This window comes from Lutra lutra, chromosome 9, assembly GCF_902655055.1.
Source record: "Lutra lutra chromosome 9, mLutLut1.2, whole genome shotgun sequence".
In the NCBI taxonomy this organism is placed as follows: Eukaryota; Metazoa; Chordata; class Mammalia; order Carnivora; family Mustelidae; genus Lutra; species Lutra lutra.
In genome coordinates, this window is record NC_062286.1 from 31,008,439 (window position 1) to 31,029,490 (window position 21,052).

General features: G+C 38.4%; 1 protein-coding gene across 8 annotated transcripts in view; it reads left to right on the forward strand.

Moving 5' to 3' along the window:
- RMDN2 (regulator of microtubule dynamics 2) overlaps positions 1-21,052 on the forward strand; it is a 72,035-nt gene that overhangs the window by 38,468 nt on the left and 12,515 nt on the right. For all 8 annotated transcript variants that reach the window (XM_047745047.1, XM_047745055.1, XM_047745053.1 and 5 more), the window contains 4 exons: positions 2,751-2,826; positions 3,701-3,778; positions 8,856-8,954; positions 20,599-20,652. In XM_047745047.1, coding sequence (XP_047601003.1) covers positions 2,751-2,826; positions 3,701-3,778; positions 8,856-8,954; positions 20,599-20,652 — 307 coding nt within the window. The remainder of the gene's footprint in view (positions 1-2,750; positions 2,827-3,700; positions 3,779-8,855; positions 8,955-20,598; positions 20,653-21,052) is intronic.

Here is a 21,052-nt window from a genome sequence, read left to right on the forward strand (position 1 = left end):
TAAGGGAAATATGTATATTTCATATAATGGTGTTCATTATATGAAATATGCATAAGTCATAGAGGGGTTTTTTTCCCTTTCTTCCTCACTCAGAGTAGCTTGGAGGGAGCATGCTGAGAGAGCAGTGTCGATGCCTAGGGCTGTGCATGGAGTTGTTCTGATGCTGACATTTAACGGAATAGATGATTGATCCCAGCACTCTAGATCAGCGAACATAGATTCTTTTCTTTTTTTTTTTTAAAGATTTTATTCATTTATTTGACAGACAGAAATCACAAGTAGGCAGAGAGGCAGGCAGAGAGAGAGGAAGGGAAGCAGGCTCCCCGCTGAACAGAGAGCCAGACGTGGGGCTCGATCCCAGGACCCCGGGATCATGACCTGGGCCAAAGGCAGAGGCTTAACCCACCAAGACACCCAGGCGCCCCGATTCTTTTCTTTTGATTCCAGCTCAAATATTTGGGTTTTTCTATAAATCTCTGGATGAGAAAGTTCAAACAGATTTTTCTAAATATGTGACATGATTTGTTTTTTATTTCTTTGCCAGCATGTAGAGTAGGGAAATTGAGCTGGTACATCTGGATTTAAGCAAGGCATTAATGTAAGTTTACTTACAACATTCTTATGGACAAGATGCAGAAATGTGGGGAGGTCTCTGGGTTACCCCCATAGAGAGAAGGTTTCAAGCCTTAGCTATTCAACAGAATAACTGTTGGCAACATCATTGTCAAACTGGAGGTGATTCTAGGGTTCCAGGTCTGTATCTTAGACACTGGTGTGTTCTGTAATTTTGTCAGTGGGTAAAGATAGAATAGGTACGTTTATAAAAGTTGCAAGTAACATGAAACTAGAAGAGGATGTATGATGAATGACAAAAGTAATTCAAAAGATTTTCACATGTGTGAGTTAACAGGGATAAATGTGGAAGGAGGGATGGAGAGAAAAGTGTCAACATTTAACTTAGGGAAAAACATGAGAATCTGAATAAAGCTTGGAGTTTCATTAATAATAACGTATTACTATTGGTACATTGTAAAAATTACATATCAGTATTGCTTGACAGAATTAGTAGACTTGTGATAAATGTACTGTAATATGTAAACAGTACAAAATGTACAAAAAAACAGAATAAAAATGTAATGTAATATGTAAACAGGAGAGAAAACAGAATATGGGTGTATGGGAACTCTCTGTACCATCTTTGCAACTTTCCTATAAATCTCAGGCTATTTTAAAATAAAAACTTACTTTTTTTAAAGTGGCCTAAGGTTTTAAGTCCAAGTGAATCAGAAAATGATAATGCCCATTAAAAAAATGGGAGCATTGGGGGTAATAGATGTATGGAATTCTCCACTTTCTGGAACTCCCTGGGAGGAATGATAGAACAAAATGACAGAGAGCATTTCAGAAGACCCTGGTGAGGCTGCAGGTGACGGTAGCAGTTTTACAAGGAAACTCATGAGTCTTTCTCTAGTAATCTTTTCCTCCATGCTCGGTCTCTGGTGGGTGCAGAGAGCTATGTGTAATGTCGTCTGATGATAGAGTTTGTGAGTAGTAGTAAAGAGTAGTAAGTAAGTAGTAAAGTAGTAAAGTAAAGTAAAGTAAAAGTAAACTAACTAATCTAGTTAGGCTCTCAGATTACTTTTGACAGGTTGATTTAGTTGTCATTCTTGTTTCTCCTATAGCAGATTTGGTTGATTATATAGAAACTGCAAATTCAAAGGTCAAACAAATCGTAACTGAAAAGTGACTGTTTTGTTGGTGTCATAAGTTATGTGAATTATGTCATCTTTTGTGTTCAGGAAGGGTCTTCCTGTTCCAAATTAAGAAAATTGTTCACTTCGTTTTTGTATTTGAAAGTTATGCTAATCTACAGGAATGATCAAGGTAAATACCCAAAATTGCATCTTTCATTTCAATTATGACAGTACAAGTAAAAATTAATGCTTACTCTTGAAATATTTAGGTAAGTGAATATTTTGCCTCAGACAGAAACACTCTGATATAAAGAGTAATACATCCCCAGATTTCAGAGTGAGCAAGTTGCTGAACAAGTATCACACCCAATTTATGTCAAATAATTATTGATGTAACTTTTGTATTCCCAGTGGGAAAAAAAAAAGTGAACAATTCATGGGATACGCTATTCTAGGTTGCAGTGTTTCAAGGAAGGATCGAAGGTCATGGGGAATTTTTCGGAAAAGTGTATTCTGAAACTACCTTTGATTTTGTTTTAGTCATGGTATTTATTTTTGTTTTCAAATGACATTAAGGGAGGCTGTGAAATTTTTATTTTTATTTTTATTAAGGAGGAGCAGGGATATGATGATACAATATATTTTTCAATTTATTACCCGTGACTAGACTTCTTCAGAGAGCCTCTTTGTGACTTTGATGTTGATGATGGTGATAGCAGCAACTCCTATTTCTCAGAACTCACTATGCGGCAGGTAGTATTCTAAGCAATTATGTGTTCGAGGTGTTCTGGCATACGTACGGGATGTATGAGATGGTGTTATTTTCCCCTTGTCATAGGTGAGGAAACTGGCCTCATGTTCATGTCAGGTATTTTTTTTATTTTGCATTTTATTTTTTTCATTTCATTTTCTTTTATTTTCATAAAGATGCCCTTGCATCTATATGAATACTTCTGTCAAATATTAATAAATGCTTTAGAAATATTTTTAAAATGTTATATTTGATGGTATTTGATTAAAAGTTCACACGCTCTCCACTGTTTTTATTCTTTTCAGGTATGCGGTTCTGTGTGGCTATGTATCTGAGTTTGAGGGCTTACAAAACAAAATCAACTATGGACATCGCTTCAAGGTATTTCTTGATATTAAAAATATTTTAATGGACCTATCTGTTTCCTTAAAAGACATAAATCAAATTATTCAATGAATTAATCTCAAGGAATTTATCTTTTTTATTTAAATGAAGTAACAGTCTTTACATCATACCACACAAAAAAGAATGAAACTACTTGGGAATTTGAAGATTATTATTATTCTGGAACTTGAAAGTAGTCACATAGTAGACGAGTATTACTTGTTCAAAGACTGAGGATTAGTCTTTTGGTCATGAACTCACCAATATCATCAACATGATGGGGACTGATTAGTTAACATTTCTTGCATATTGATGTGGCAGGAGGAGTAGAATCCAATTGAAGGCTTAAACTTCACATGATGAGTGAATAAAACAGATAATGTACAGGTGCATTATTTATAATGTGCTTGTAGCTTTGATAGCTCAATACAAGTGGTCAGGGTTTGTCTTCCAGCTCCCTATAGCCATTATAATAATGTCGGGGGAGTAGGTCCCTCCATCACCTAGTTCTGCTCTTCTTTCTCTCGTCATATCCCCATCATTTGATATTTGCAAGGATGCTTCCGAATAGTAAGTACTAGCTAGGCAAGACATGGGCAGACAAAAATGTCACTTGGACGTTTTCTATCTTTATAGTGACATTTGGCTTTAAATTATCCATTGCTTAATTAAATCATAGTCACAGTCTTTTTCTAGTTGCGGGCAGTCATTCCCAAAAATTGAATTATTGGTAAGACTTACTTGTATTAATGCTAAGGATTGAGGAGGGGGACCAAACAACACTGTAAAGCCCCTTTGAATTGACTAGGCACACTTCCATTCATCACTGCCTGAAATCTGAGAGATGGTATTTGTTTTGTTTTTCTTTCAGGAACATCTAGATAAAGCAATCCAATTTTTACCTGAAGAACCCTTTTTGTATTACCTCAAAGGAAGATACTGTTATACTGTGAGTTGAATGTTTCTATCTATAAGTCTTGTTTAAATATACTATGATTATGGGATATATTTCCAGTGACTTATTCTTTCTTTAAGTGTTTTACCTAGTGCCTACTGTAGAGAAAATTATAAAATCAGTACCTATTTTATGAATTTATGATTGATTTGTTTGTATACTGTGTTACATACAGTATGTAATTTTTATATACACATATATATCTGTGTTTTCCCCTGACTCCCTCCCTGTTTCCCCTGGCAGCAATCACATGTCCCCTTTGTCCTCTCAGTTGTTGGTCAGCCTCCTATAGGCATGTGCTCTGTGTTGGTGTACTACTCTTTGTTTTGTGAGAGAACTGTTTCATTTATCAGTGTGTTGAACATAAATTATGTGCCCACTGTTCTTGTCTTCAAAGAACTGAATTTAGAAAGACACTTGAAACATACAGAAATAAATCAAGACAGCTGGCGAGTCTGAGATCCAGTGTCTTAAATGACATTAGTTTATAGAAAATTAACAGAATGTGAAAATCTATCTTAAGAGATGCATGAAAAATTATGCTGAAGAGAAATGCTATTTCTGAATGAGGAAATTAGCATAAGCAAAAGAGGAAGCTTTTTAATCGTGGTTTGAGGTTTAGGAATGGAGAAGGAAGCTCTTTTATTGAACACCTGCTATGTATCAAATGTGCAGTTTATACTTTGTATTTCTTATCCCCTTTAATCCTTGAAACAGCTCTGTAAGCAGTTTTTATTGTGCCAGTTTTAGATATTGAGAACCTGAGTCTTCATTAAGGTACAAGACTCCACAGGCTTAAAAACCATTGACCCAACCTCACATGAGTCTGGGGCTTGAATGTACATTATTTGTTTAGGCTTAAAAGAAAAAATCTGGGGGCGCCTGGATGGCTCAGTGGGTTAGGGCCTCTGGCTTCAGCTTAGGTCATGATCCCAGGGTTCCGGGATCAAGCCCCGCATCGGGCTCTCTGCTCAGCGGGGAGCCTGCTTCCCCCTCTCTCTGTCTCTGCCTGCCCCTCTGCCTACTTGTCATCTCTCTCTCTGTCAAATAAATTTTAAAAATCTAAAAAAAAAGAAAAAATCTGGAAAGACCACATCTACACAGAGATTAAATAACATGCAACTAAACAATGAATGGATCAACCAAGAAATCAAAGAAGAAATAAAAAAATATATGGAGACAAATGAAAATGAAAACACAATGATCCAAAATCTTTGAGATGCAGCACAAGTGATTGTAAGAGGGACGTGTATAGCAACACAGGCCTACCTCAAAAAGCAAGAAAGATTTCAAACAACCCAACCTTATACCTAAAAGAGCTGAAAAAGAAGAGCAAAACCCAAATCCAGCAGAAGGAAGGAAATAATGATTAGAGCAGAAATAAATGATATTGAAACAAGAAAGAAAGAAAGAAAATAGAACAGATCAGTGAAACTAGGATTGACTCTTTGAACAGATAAGCAAAATTGATCAATGCTGGCCAGACTGATCCAAAAAAAAAGAACTCAAACAAAATCAGAAACAAAAGAGAAGAAATAACTGACACCACAGAAATACAAAGGATTATAAGAGAATATTATGAAAAATTATATGCCAACAAACTGGACAACCTAGAAGAGATGGATAAATTCATAGACACATATAATCTGCTGAAACTGAAAGAGGAAGAAATAGAAAATTTGAACAGACCAATTACCAGCAATGAAATTGAATCAGTAATCAAAAAACTCCCAACCAAAAAAGTCCAGATGTCTTCACAGGTGATTCTATCATATATTTAGAGAAGAGCTAATATCTATTCTTCTCAAACTTTTCCAAAAAATAAAATAAGAAGGAACACTCCTGAATTCATTCTAATAGGTCAGCATTATCCTGGTTTCAAAACTAGATAAAGACAAAACAACAAAAAGAACTACGGGCTAATATCTCTGGTGAACATAGATGCAAAAATCCTCAACAAAATATTAGCAAGACAAATCCATCAATACATTCAAAAATCATTCACTGTGATCAATGGGATTTATTTCTGGAATGCAAGGGTGGTTCGGTATTTGCAAATCAACCAGTGTGATATATCACATTATTAGGAGAAAGGATAAAAACCATATGATCATTTCAATAGATGCAGAAAAACCATTTGACAGAGTACAATATCCATCATGATAAAACCCTCAACAAAGTTGGTTTAGAGGGAACATACCTCAACATAATAATGGCCTTATGTGAAAAATCCACAGTTAACATTATACTCAATGGTGAAAAACTGAGAGCTTTTCACCTAAGATCAGAAACAAGACAAGGATGTCCATTCTCACTACTTTTATTCAGCATAGTACTGGAAGTCCTAGCCATAGCAATCAGATAAGAGGAAGAAATAAAAGGCTTCCAAAATGGTAAGGAAGAAGTAAAAGTTTCACTATTCACAGATGAGATGATACTATATATAGAAAACCTTAAGGATGACACCAAAAAACTACTAGAACTGATAAATGAATTCAGTAAGCTCACAGGATAGAAAATCCCCATGTAGAGAAATCCATTGCATTTCTAAAAAGCAAAAAGAAAAATTAAGAAAACAATCCCATTTACAATTACAAAAATAATAAAATACCTAGGAATAAACTTAAAGGGTAAAAAACCTGTATTCTGAAAACTATAAAATAATTGTTGAAAGAATTAAAGATGATCTAAAGAAATGGTAAGACAGGGACGCCTGGGTGGCTCAGTTGGTTGGACGACTGCCTTCGGCTCAGGTCATGATCCCGGGGTTCTGGGATCGAGTCCCACATCGGGCTCCCAGCTCCATGGGGAGTCTGCTTCTCCCTCTGACCTTCTCCTTGCTCATGCTCTCTCTCACTGTCTCTCTCTCAAATAAATAAATAAAATCTTAAAAAAAAAAAAAAAAGAAATGGTAAGACATTCCATGCTTATGGATTGAAAGAATATTGTCAAACTGGCTATACTACCCAAAGTAATCTATGGACTTAATGCAATCCCTAGCCAAGTACCAACAGCATTTTTCACAGAACTAGAACAAACAATCCTAAACTTTGTATGGAACCACCCAAATAGCCAAAGCAATCTTGAAAAAGAAAAACAAAACTGGTGTTATCACAATTCCAGGTTTCAAGTTATATTACAAGTAATCAAAACAGTATGTTACTTACACAAAAATAGACTTGTAGATCAATAGAACAGAATAGAAAGCCTAGAAGTAAACCCACAATTACATGGTCACTTAATCTTCAACAAAGGAGACAAGAATATACAATGGGAAAAAGTCTCTTCAAAAAATGGTGTTGGGAAAACTGGACAGCTACATGCAAAAGAATGAAACTGGACCACTTTCTTACATCATATACCAAAAAACTCAAAATGGACTAAAGACCTAAATGTGAGGCCTGAAACCATAAAAATCATAGAAGGGAGCATCGATAGTAATTTCTCTGACACTGACCATAACAGCGTCTTTCTAGATTTGTCTCCTGAGGCAAAGAAAACAGGAGCAAAAATAAACTATTGGGTCTACATCAAAATAAAGCATTTCTGCACAGCAAAGGAAACAACCAACAAAACTAGAGACAACCTACTGAATGGAAAAGATATTTGCCATTGATGTATCCAATAAAAGATTAGTGTCCAAAATACGTAAAAGAACTGATACAACTCAACACTCAAATAATCCAATTTAAAAATGGGCAGAAGAATGAACAGATATGTCTCCAAAGAAGACATCCAGATGGCCAACAGACACATTTGGAAAGATGCTCAACATCACTCATTGTCAGGGAAATGTAAATCAAAACCACAATGAAATATAACCTCACATCCAGCAGAATGCCTAAAATCAAAAACACAAGAAATAACAAGTGTTGGTGAGGATGTAGAAAAATAGGTACCCTTGTGCACTGTTGGTGGGAAAGGAAACTGGTGAACTATCCTATGATCCAGTAATCACACTACTGGGTACCCAAAGAATTCAAAAACTTTAATTCGAAGTGATACATGGACCCCAATGTTCATTGTAACCTATTTTCAATAGCCAAATTATGGAAGCAACCTAAGTGTCCATCAATAGATGAATAGATAAAGAAGTGGTATAGTATACCATATAATAGAATATTATACAGCCATAGAAAAGAATGAAGTCATGCCATTTGCAGCAACATGGATTGGACCTAGACTATAATGCTAAGCAAAATAAGTCAGTCAGAGAAAGACAAACACCATATGCTTTCACTCGTGTGGAATATAAGAAACAAAACAAATGAATAAGGGAACTAAAAAGAGACAAACAAAAAACAGACTCTAAACTACAGAGAATAAGTAGCTGGTTATCAGGGGTGAGGTGAGTGAGAAAGACAAAGGGGACGAAGAGCACACTTCTCTTGTAGAATAGCAAGTGACATACGGAATTGTTGAATCAGTGTATTGTACACCTGAGAACAGAACACTGTATGTTAACTACATTGGAATTAAAATGGGGGGGAGGAAGCAAAGAATAAATGATAATATGAATTTTGATTTTGGTGGTTATTGGTTAAAAAAATTTTCTCCTGAATTGTGAATATGTATCCTGGGCCCTCACTCTGTACTCCCTCTGGGTTAAAGATCCTTGTTCTATTTACATTTCTGAGATGCTGTGTTCTGGGTCAGGTTGGCCGCAGGGAGTAGGCAGGAAGGAACCCAAGGTGGGGACTGGTAGGTCCTACACTCTGAAAAGAAATACTGTGTGGTAATCTCAGAATCTTGAATCGTATAAACAAACAGGATCAGCAGTATTCCACATCCCTTTCTCTGTCTGAACACAAATCTTACCGTGAGTATTTCAGATTGATTTGGTAACCAGTGCTTTTAGAGCTCATGGTTTGTTAGAACTATAAAAAAGGGAAGGTAAAATATTAATACCGTAAAGATGATCTCTGTCATATATGTTACTTATGGAGATGTTTATATTTATATATTCTATGCATATACATTCATATACACCTGGACACGCACGTCTGAGGAGAGACGATTGATTCAAAAGTTGATCAGCTTTCTAAGAATGATGTCACCTCCCTGTTTGCAGGTCTCAAAACTGAGCTGGATTGAGAAAAAGATGGCCGCTACTCTGTTTGGAAAAATACCATCCTCAACTGTAGAAGAAGCTTTGCAAAATTTCCTTAAGGTATATTTTGTCTGTCTGTTATTTTAGTATCAAACTGGCTCCAACCTGCACCAATCCCTTCTATGCTTCTCCATGCGTAGATCTCTAACAGAAGCCCCAGGTTGAATCCTAGTTTTGAGGTGTCCAGACTGCTTCCTAGAGCAGCTAGTTATGCCTTAGGTCCTAGGAGCACAACCCTTGCTACCAAATCCAAGAGTTGCTCTCTGGGTCGTGTGAGTATGTACAAAAGCATTCATGCCCTGATTGTTAGACTTGTTCCAAAATACTCCCAATTAGCCTAATACAGAAGCAATTTAATCTTGAAGAACTAAAAGATATCAAAGAGGAAAGTTATTATTTTCCATAAGTTGCAGACAGTTCTATGGAACACAGGGCATCAGTTCAAACCAGTATTTTCATTCCTGTCTTAAAATGTATAATTGCAATGCTGATAAAACTCTAAACAGTAATAACGTGTGTGTGTATATAATCAAGTTCCTGGTGGGCTCATCCCTTTATCTTTCTCTGGGACCAATTATAGAATCTTACAGACACTCAGATGCCTTTTCTTTCCTTATTTACCTTTTCAGATTTGTAACAATGTAGACAAAAATCAGGCTCTAAACTGTATCGTCCAACATATTATACATGCTCATACTTTTTTGTTGTATCTTAGGGTTTGATTTTGTAGAACAAAGAGGGAATTCAACAGATTTCATTGCACTTTCCATTTCTGACTGAATGGTTAGCGGCTACCTACAACGCCCTGTGGAAAAAATAAGTGTTCTGAGATCAAGCATGAGCCCGTTAGAAAAGAGTGCAGGGTATAAAAGCACAGGGGCCAAACGTGTCTTATTTTTTTATTTAACGTGATCTTTTTTATTTTATAAAAAAGGAAAGCAAGGAACTTAATTTTTTCTACTGTCACACAGTGGCAAGCCAAAATATGCATGTAGTCTAAGGCTGTGTCATCCCCATTTCTTCACATCTTTTATCTACCACTGAGAATTAGTTCTTTCATTTTATATTTTATAAGAATATAGATCATGGTATATTTAAGATAGTTCATAGAAGGTGCTAAGCTAATTAGGAAAAATGTCATTTGGACTTGAAACTCATTTCTTCATAGTATCAAAGTTATAAATGGGGGCTCAGGTTTTCAGGATGTTGCACAGAAGTTCTTCAGGTGCTAATGTACTCAAAATACTACCCAGATAAAATAAATGATCAGAGGCCCAATAACGTAGAGGTAAGGATTGCAACCTTACCTCTGGTTAACCAGACCACCTGGTTAAATCTCAGTTCTGCCACTTACCAACTGATTAACGCTGGACTGGTTTCTTAACTTCTCTCTCCATTTAATCAATGACATGGAGATAATAGTACCTGACTCATAGCATAGTTGTGAAGATTCAATAAGTTAATACAAGGAAATTGCTTAGAGAGTGCCCTGTACCTAGTAAGCCCAATAACGGTCATAGAATTTTAACTCCATTAAATTGTATATACCTTGGCCAACCATCTTGGGGACCTCACCATTCAGTCGTGACTTAAATTCTGTCTGAAAATGCATTTTGTGGTGTTTGTTGAGGGAGTGAGAAGGCATAAGGAAAGCTTCTCCCTGTATTGACTGCCACAGCGAAGGGTCCTGAGGAGCCCAAGGTGCTAAGTTCGAAGGCTTGGGGGGGGAGTAAGAACACTGGGGGGTGGAGAGGAAAGAACTTCGATCCCGTACCCAAGGGGAGTCCACAACCCTTGGTCCCAGCAGCAGGTTGGGGTTTTGGAACCCAGACTGTAGAACTCCTGTCCCCAACTCTGTCCCCGCAAAGAGGGTTCACAGTGGCCAGGAATGTGTCCCCAGGCCATCCAGCTCAGTCCTGTAGAGATCTGGAGCACGGGCATTAGAATCAGACAGTTTGAGACCTAAGTCTTTTCCCGTCCATATGACCTAGCCATGTTTCTTTATTTCTCTTAATCTTAAATTCTTCATCTGTAAAGCAGGTATAATAATACCCACTTTATATGGTTTTTGTGACGATACGTAAAATAGTTCATGTAAGTTTCTTAGCTCAGGATCTAGCACATTAAGTTCTCTAACTGAAAGTAAATGTTAGCTGCTATTATTTTGCTCTTATAACTGGTGAAGTCTGATCCTCCTCAGTGTCACAGCATCTCGGGAGGTGGTTGTAAACCAGAGCCATTATGAATAAAGCTTCTATGAACATTCATTTGCAAGCTTTTAGGTAGAAATGTTTAAAGTTTCTTTGCTAAGTTACCTTAGCAAAAGGAATGGACTTGGGTCATAAGGGAAGTATTTTAAAAGCTTGATCAGTGTTTTTAAAGCTCTCAGAGCTCTTCCTGTGCAGCCCATGGCATGGTTGAGAACCCAGTGCCTTGATTATGTGTAGTAGGATAGCAGGTGTAGCAATGTTGGGGAATCGGTGGCCCTGGGCTCCCCTGCTGTTTGCAACATATGATCTCTGGATCCCCCCCTTAGTGGTTTTACCACCTGCAGAGCCTTCATCTGTGTCCTGATATGATGGAGGGAAGCTGCCTGAGGTTATGAGATGTTCTTAAAACACCACTAGTTTATTCAGTAATGTTTATTAAGCACATAGCTGGTAACAGATACAGAAATGATCAACACAGCTCCTGCCTCCAGGGAACTTGTACAACCAAGACCAAGTTAACTATAATATTTTGTATTATTATTGAGTATTATTATTATTGCATTATAGTATTATATATTGTTATTATATCACTGTGTTATTATAGAGTATTTTTATAGAGTGTTCTAAAAGCCTAGCTAGAAACTGCTGCCTAACTAGAACATTCTACTGAGCAACACTACCTTCCATGTTATTAGGTAAGCCCTTTGGTAAAAAGTCAGAATCTGCTCCGTTTTAGGAAGTTCATATTGTTCGTAACCTATGTTCCTTGGGCTGCTTCTTTTTTTTTTTTTAACCATGAGCACAAAAAGAGATGTTCTAATTTATAGTTAGTAAGGTTAATTAAACATAAGTGCTAAGGTGTGTATGCGGAATTAAAATGCCAACATTAGAAAAAGAAGCTGCATACGCTGGGGCGCCTGGGTGGCTCAGTGGGTTAAGCCTCTGCCTTCGGCTCAGGTCATGATCCCGGGGTCCTGGGATCGAGCCCTGCATCGGGCTCTCTGCTCAGCAGGAAGCCTGCTTCCCTTCCTCTCTCTCTGCCTACTTGAGATATCTCTCTGTTAAATAAATAAATAAAAATCTTTAAAAAAAAAAAAGAAGCTGCATACGCTCATATGTTGGAGCAAGTTCTCCAGACAGGATTTGGACAGAGCCGGGCAACTGTTGGGCATAAAAGAAGGTACAGTTGAGCAAAGTTTAAGTGAGGTCTTATTAGAGTGATCTAAGAAATGCACTTAGTAGACTCAAAGAATAAGAGTTGAGATGAAAATAATTGGACAAAAGAGAAGCAACAGAACCAGAATCCAACAGCACTGTGGATGGCCGTGTGGGCTTTTCAAGGCTCTGACTAGGACTGCACTTGACAATGTCCTTCCATCTGGCTGCAGCCTTGTATTCTCACTCTCAGGCTCTTGGCCAGATCCACACACTGTTCATCCATTTGGTCCTAAAGACTTACACCCAGTCTGGCTCCCCAGCCCAAGAGACTTTCTCTTCCTCCTCCTCCTCCTCCTAGGACCCTTACCTTTTGGATTTTATAGAAAGTAAATGTCCTTTACCAAGGATGTGCCCTCCTCAGCACAGGAGTGCCTCGGTCTCAGATTCCCCTCCATTAGCATCCATCTTTAAAATGTATGTGTCCTGGGACGCCTGGGTGGCTCAGTTGGTTGGACGACTGCCTTTGGCTCAGGTCATGATCCCGGGGTCCCGGGATCGAGTCCCACATTGGGCTCCCAGCTCCATGGGGAGTCTGCTTCTCCCTCTGACCTTCTCCTCGCTCATGCTCTCTCTCACTGTCTCTCTCTCAAATAAATAAATAAAATCTTAAAAAAAAAATGTTCGTGTCCTTTTACGCAGCAATTCAACCTCTATGAATCTCTCTTACGGACATAATTCCACATGTGCACAAGTGTACAGGAGCAAATGTCTTCATCAGTCATTGTTAGTAAGAGTAAAAAAAATGTCTAATAGAGGATTCTTTTTTTTTTATTTTATTTTTTATAAACATATATTTTTATCCCCAGGGGTACAGGTCTGTGAATCGCCAGGTTTACACACTTCACAGCACTCACCATAGCACATACCCTCCCCAATGTCCATAACCCCACCCCCCCTCCCAACCTCCCTCCCCCCATCAACCCTCAGTTTGTTTTGTGAGATTAAGAGTCACTTATGGTTTGTCTCCCTCCCAATTCCATCTTGTTTCATTTACTCTTCTCCTACCCCCTTAACCCCCCATGTTGCATCTCCTCTCCCTCATATCAGGGAGATCATATGATAGTTGTCTTTCTCCGATTGACTTATTTCGCTAAGCATGATACCCTCTAGTTCCATCCACGTCGTCGCAAATGGCAAGATTTCATTTCTTTTGATGGCTGCATAGTGTTCCATTGTGTATATATACCACATCTTCTTTATCCATTCTTCTGTTGTGGACATCTAGGTTCTTTCCATAGTTTGGCTATTGTAGACATTGCTGCTATAAACATTCGGGTGCACATGCCCCTTCGGATCACTACGTTTGTATCTTTAGGGTAAATACCCAGCAGTGCAATTGCTGGGTCATAGGGTAGTTCTATTTTCAACGTTTTGAGGAACCTCCATGCTGTTTTCCAGAGTGGTTGCACCAGCTTGCATTCCCACCAACAGTGTAGGAGGAGCTTTCTCCGCATCCTCGCCAGCATCTGTCATTTCCTGACTTGTTAATTTTAGCCATTCTGACTGGTGTGAGGTGATAGCTCATTGTGGTTTTGATTTGTATTTCCCTGATTCCGAGTGATGTGGAGCACTTTTTCATGTGTCTGTTGGCCATCTGGATATCTTCTTTGCAGAAATGTCTGTTCATGTCCTCTGCCCATTTCTTGATTGGATTCTTTGTTCTTTGGGTGTTGAGTTTGCTAAGTTCTTTATAGATTTTGGACACTAGCCCTTTATCTGATATGTCATTTGCAAATATCTTCTCCCATTCTGTCAGTTGTCTTTTGGTTTTATTAACTGTTTCCTTTGCTGTGCAAAAGCTTTTGATCTTGATAAAATCCCAATAGTTCATTTTTGCCCTTGCTTCCCTTGCCTTTGGCGAAGTTCCTAGGAAGATGTTGCTGTGGGTGAGGTTGAAGAGGTTGCTGCCTGTGTTCTCCTCAAGGATTTTGATGGATTCCTTTCTCACATTGAGATCCTTCATCCATTTTGAGTCTATTTTCGTGTGTGGTGTAAGGAAATGATCCAATTTCATTTTTCTGCATGTGGCTGTCCAATTTTCCCAACACCATTTATTGAAGAGGCTGTCTTTTTTCCATTGGACATTCTTTCCTGCTTTGTCGAAGATGAGTTGACCATAGAGTTGAGGGTCTATTTCTGGGCTCTCTATTCTGTTCCATTGATCTATGTGTCTGTTTTTGTGCCAGTACCATGCTGTCTTGATGATGACAGCTTTGTAATAAAGCTTGAAGTCCGGAATTGTGATGCCACCAACTTTGGCTTTCTTTTTCAATATTCCTTTGGATATTCGAGGTCTTTTCTGGTTCCATATAAATTTTAGGATTATTTGTTCCATTTCTTTGAAAAAAATGGATGGCATTTTGATAGGAATTGCATTAAATGTGTAGATTGCTTTAGGTAGCATAGACATTTTCACAATATTTATTCTTCCAATCCAGGAGCATGGAACATTTTTCCATTTCTTTGTGTCTTCCTCAATTTCTTTCATGAGTACTTTATAGTTTTCTGTGTATAGATTCTTAGTCTCTTTGGTTAGGTTTATTCCTAGGTATCTTATAGTTTTGGGTGCAATTGTAAAAGGGATTGACTCCTTAATTTCTCTTTCTTCTGTCTTGTTGGTGGTGTAAAGAAATGCAACTGATTTCTGTGCATTGATTTTATATCCTGACACTTTACTGAATTCCTGTACAAGTTCTAGCAGTTTTGGAGTGGAGTCTTTTGGGTTTTCCACATATAGTATCATATCATCTGCGAAGAGTGATAGTTTGACTTCTTCTTTGCCGATTTGGATGCCTTTAATTTCCTTTTGTTGTCTGATTGCTGAGGCTAGGACTTCTAGTACTATGTTGAATAGCAGTGGTGATAACGGACATCCCTGTCGTGTTCCTGACCTTAGCAAAAAAGCTTTCAGTTTTTCTCCATTGAGAATGATATTTGCCATGGGTTTTTCATAGATGGCTTTGATAATATTGAGGTATGTGCCGTCTATCCCTACACTTTGAAGAGTTTTGATCAGGAAGGGATGCTGTACTTTGTCAAATGCTTTTTCAGCATCTATGGAGAGTATCATATGGTTCTTGTTCTTTCTTTTATTAATGTGTTGTATCACATTGATTGATTTGCGGATGTTGAACCAACCTTGCAGCCCTGGAATAAATCCCACTTGGTCGTGGTGAATAATCCTTTTAATGTACTGTTGAATCCTATTGGCTAGTATTTTGGCGAGAATTTTTGCATCTGTGTTCATCAAGGATATTGGTCTGTAGTTCTCTTTTTTGACGGGATCCTTGTCTGGTTTTGGGATGAAGGTGATGCTGGCCTCATAAAATGAGTGTGGAAGTTTTCCTTCCATTTCTATTTTTTGGAACAGTTTCAGGAGAATAGGAATTAATTCTTCTTTAAATGTTTGGTAGAATTCCCCTGGGAAGCCATCTGGCCCCGGGCTTTTGTTTGTTTGGAGATTTTTGATGACTGTTTCAATCTCCTTACTGGTTATGGGTCTGTTGAGGCTTTCTATTTCTTCCTGGTTCAGTTGTGGTAGTTTATATGTCTCTAGGAATGCATCCATTTCTTCCAGATTGTCAAATTTGTTGGCGTAGAGTTGCTCATAGTATGTTCTTATAATTGTATTTCTTTGGTGTTAGTTGTGATCTCTCCTCTTTCATTCATGATTTTATTTATTTGGGTCCTTTCTCTTTTCTTTTTGATAAGTCTGGCCAGGGGTTTATCGATCTTATTAATTCTTTCAAAGAACCAGCTCCTAGTTTCGTTGATTTGTTCTATTGTTTTTTTGGTTTCTATTTCATTGATTTCTGCTCTGATCTTTATGATTTCTCTTCTCCTGCTGGGTTTAGGCTTTCTTTCTTGTTCTTTCTCCAGCTCTTTTAGGTGTAGGGTTAGGTTGTGTACCTGAGACCTTTCTTGTTTCTTGAGAAAGGCTTGTACCGCTATATATTTTCCTCTCAGGACTGCCTTTGTTGTGTCCCACAGATTCTGAACCGTTGCGTTTTCATTATCATTTGTTTCCATGAATTTTTTCAATTTTTCTTTAATTTCCTGGTTGACCCATTCATTCTTTAGAAGGATGCTGTTTAGCCTCCATGTATTTGGGTTCTTTCCAAATTTCCTCTTGTGATTGAGTTCTAGCTTCAGAGCATTGTGGTCTGAAAATATGCAGGGAATGATTCCAATCTTTTGATAATGGTTGAGACCTGATTTAGGACCGAGAATGTGATCTATTCTGGAGAATGTTCCATGTGCACTAGAGAAGAATGTGTATTCTGTTGCTTTGGGATGAAATGTTCTGAATATATCTGTGATGTCCATCTGGTCCAGTGTGTCTTAAGGCCTTTATTTCCTTGTTGATCTTTTGCTTGGATGATCTGTCCATTTCAGTGAGGGGAGTGTTAAAGTCCCCTACTATTATTGTATTCTTGTCGATGTGTTTCTTTGATTTTGTTATTAATTGGTTTATATAATTGGCTGCTCCCACGTTAGGGGCATAGATATTTAAAATTGTTAGATCTTCTTGTTGGACAGTTCCTTTGAGTATGATATAGTGTCCTTCCTCATCTCTTATTATAGTCTTTGGCTTAAAATCTAATTGATCTGCTATAAGGATTGCCACTCCTGCTTTCTTCTGATGTCCATTAGCATGGTAAATTCTTTTCCACCCCCTCACTTTAAATCTGGAGGTGTCTTCGGGTTTAAGATGAGTTTCTTGTAGGCAACATATAGATGGGTTTTGTTTTTTTATCCATTCTGATACCCTGTGTCTTTTGATTGGGGCATTTAGCCCATTAACATTCAGGGTAACTATTGAGAGATATGAATTTAGTGCCATTGTATTGCCTGTAAGGTGACTGTTATTGTATATTGTCTCTGTTTCTTTCTGATCTACTACTTTTAGGGTCTCTCTTTGCTTAGAGGACCCCTTTCAATATTTCCTGTAGAGCTGGTTTGGTATTTGCAAATTCTTTCAGTTTTTGTTTGTCCTGGAAGCTTTTAATCTCTCCTTCTATTTTCAATGATAACCTAGCTGGATATAGTATTCTTGGCTGCATGTTTTTCTCATTTAGTACTCTGAATATATCATGCCAGCTCTTTCTGGCCTGCCAGGTCTCTGTGGATAAGTCTGCTGCCAATTGAATATTTTTACCATTGTACGTTACAGACTTCTTTTCCCGGGCTGCTTTCAGGATCTTTTCTTTGTCACTAAGACTTGTCAATTTTACTATTAGGTGACGGGGTGTGGACCTATTCTTATTGATCTTGAGAGGGCTTCTCTGAACCTCCTGGATTTTGATGCTTGTTCCCTTTGCCATATTGGGGAAATTCTCTCCAATAATTCTCTCCAATATACCTTCTGCTCCCCTCTCTGTTTCCTCTTCTTCTGGAATCCCAATTATTCTAATGTTGTTTCGTCTTATGGTGTCACTTATCTCTCGAATTCTCCCCTCATGGTCCAGTAGCTGTTTGTCCCTCTTTTGCTCAGCTTCTTTATTCTCTGTCATTTGGTCTTCTATATCGCTAATTCTTTCTTCTGCCTCATTTATCCTAGCAGTGAGAGCCTCCATTTTTGATTGCACCTCATTAATAGCTTTTTTGATTTCAACTTGGTTCGATTTTAGTTCTTTTATTTCTCCAGAAAGGGCTTTTATATCTCCCGAGAGGGTTTCTCTAATATCTTCCATGCCTTTTTCGAGCCCGGCTAGAACCTTGAGAATCGTCATTCTGAACTCTAGATCTGACATATTACCAATGTCTGTATTGATTAGGTCCCTAGCCTTTGGTACTGCCTCTTGTTCTTTTTTTTGTGGTGAATTTTTCCGCCTTGTCATTTTGTCCAGTTAAGAGTATATGAAGGAGCAAGTAAAATACTAAAAGGGTGGCAACAACCCCAGGAAAATATGCTTTAGCCAAATCAGAAGAGATCCCAAATCGTGAGGGGGGAGAAAGGGGATAAAAAGAGGTTCAGAAAGAAAAAAAGGGAAAAGAAAAAAAAGAAACAATTAAAAAAAGAAAACCAATAAAGAAAAAATATAAAAAGGAAAAAAAATATATATATATATTAGATAAACTAGTTAGAAAACGTTAAAAAAGAAAGGGTAAAAGTTAAAAAATTTAGCAGAAGAAGAAAAAAAAATTGAAAAACAAAAGAAAAAAAAAACTGCAAGGCTAAAGAATCATGGGGAGAAAGCCATGAGTTCCGTGCTTTGCTTTCTCCTTCTCTGGAATTCCGATGCTCTCCTTGGTATTGAAACTGTACTCCTTGGTAGGTGAACTTGGTCCTGGCTGGGTTTCTTGCTGATCTTCTGGGGGAGGGGCCTGTTGTAGTGATTCTCAAGCGTCTTTGCCCCAGGCGGAGTTGCACCGCCCTTACCCGGGGCCGGGCTGAGTAATCCGCTCGGGTTTGCTTTCTGGAGCTTTTGTTCCCTGAGCGCTTTCTGTAGAGTTCCGGAGGACGGGAATGAAGATGGCGGCCTCCTGGTCTCCGGCCTGGAGGAGCCGAGAGCCCGGGGCCCCACTCCTCAGTGCGCCCTCAGAGAATAGCGCCCAATTACTCCCATCACCCTGCCTCCGGCCGCGCTCCGAGCTGACTGAGCCTGCGACCGGTTCAAGGTAACCCCGAGCTTAGAGCTTACTCCTCGGCTCTGTCTCTGTAGCCGGCTTCCCTGTTCTAATACCTGTGAGCTCTGCGACACTCAGACACCCCCGATCCTTCTGTGACCCTGCGGGACCTGAGGCCACGCTGACCCGCGTGGGCTTCACCCCGGTTAAGCCTCTGGAGCGATGTCCCTCAGCGGAACAGACTTTTAAAAGTCCTGATTTTGTGCTCCGTTGCTCCGCCACTCGCCGGGAGCCGGCCCCTCCCCCCGCGGTCTATCTTCCCGTTGCTTTGGATTCACTTCTCCGCCAGTCCTACCTTTCAGAGAGTGGTTGATTTTCTGTTTCTAGAGTTGCTGTTCTTCTTCTCTTCGATCTCCCGTTGGATTTGTAGGTGTTTGCAATCTTTAGATGAGCTATCTAGCTGATCTCCCGCTACCTGAAGTAGTCTCAGCCTGCTACTTCTCCGCCATCTTGACTCCTCCTAATAGAGGATTCTTAATTTAATTACAGCATATGTGTATTATGAAATACAGCTCTTAAGAAATAAATGAGGTAAATCTGTGTATGTTAACACAAAAATGTACCTGTGATATGTTGTGGAATTAAAGTTTTGGACCAATACATAGAAATGGTCCCATATTAATTTTTTTTTTTCAAAAGCAGATTTTTTTAAAAAATTTGTGTGTACTTGTAAAAGGTCTGGTGGGATGCATGTCCAACTGTTGATAGTGGTTACCTCTGGGGAATGAGACTGAAATCGAAAATAAAATGAGAACAAAGAAACTTTCACATTTTAATTTTTTAAATGTCCATATTATTTGTATCTTGTAAAACAAGCATATCTTTGTAAAATTTTTTAAGTAACCTTCTTCTATTGGGTTATGTATCTCTCTGGGTTGGGTTCCGGGGTCAGACTGGGGGCTTATATTTGCATGAGCCCTTTCAACTGCAGAAGGCGACCCTGACCGAAGATTGACTTAGGTTCTAAGAAGTGCTTTCTAGTGGCCATGCCAGATGCCTAAAGAAATTCTTATTCTCCAGAGCTATAGAAAGGGAACTGGTGCATAAGAGTTTAGTAGATGAGGAGTAAAGTGTCTCCATCATACTCACTTATTAAAATCTGCACGTAGGTCTGGACTAGTTGTTTCACGGGTTAGTCTTTGCTTTAAAAATACTTGATGCGATGGACTCCGGATAGGATTCAACTCATGGGATGTGTTGAAGTCCTAAGAAATCAAATACTAATGCAGTGGAGGCTTGTCATGGGATACCAGTCATCCTCTGCTTAGTTCCTAAATAGATTGTGAATTGTATAGGACTTGTCCTGAGAAAGTGTATCACCAGTTGTTTTTGTTTTTGAAGGGAGAAAAAGAGAAAGGATAGGTTATACAAAGGAATCCCGAAACCTCAAAGTATCGCATTTTTTCGTAAGCTTTATGAACGTAATAATAACTTCATTTTAATGGATAATCTCAAAAGCTCTATTTCCACTCAAAAGGTACTTGAACTGATAAAATGATTCTGATGTAACACAATCAACCTAAATTTTTAGGACAGTTTGGTTAGTATTTGACTTATTGAAATATATCCTCTTTACTGGTGGTGGTGGTGGTTGTTGTTTTAATATTGTCCCATTATTCTCTTTTCTGGTTTTTTTTTTAAATCAGGTTGAAAAACTACACCCTGGTTTTTCTAAGTCCAATTACTTGTTCTTGGCCAAGGTAAGGAAGACCACTATTTTTGGGTTTTTTGTTTGTTTGTTTGTTTTTAAATTTTATTTTTTGGGGCACCTGGGTGGTTCAGATGGTTGAGCACCTGCGTTTGGGTCAGTTCATGATCTCCAAGTCCTGGTATTGAGCCCCACTTCAGGCTCCCAGTTCTGTAGGGAGCCTGCTTCTCCCCCTCCCTCTGCCTTTCCCCCTACTTGTGCTCTCTCTGTCTCAAATGAATAAATAAAATATTTTTTAATAATATTTTAAATATTATTTTTTTTAAAGTATTATTTTTTTAAAAAAATATTTTATTTATTTAAAAAGGGAGAGAGAGAATCTCAAGCAGATCCTGCACTGAGAGCAGAGCCCTCCTTGGGGCTCAATCACATGACCCTGAGATCATGATTTG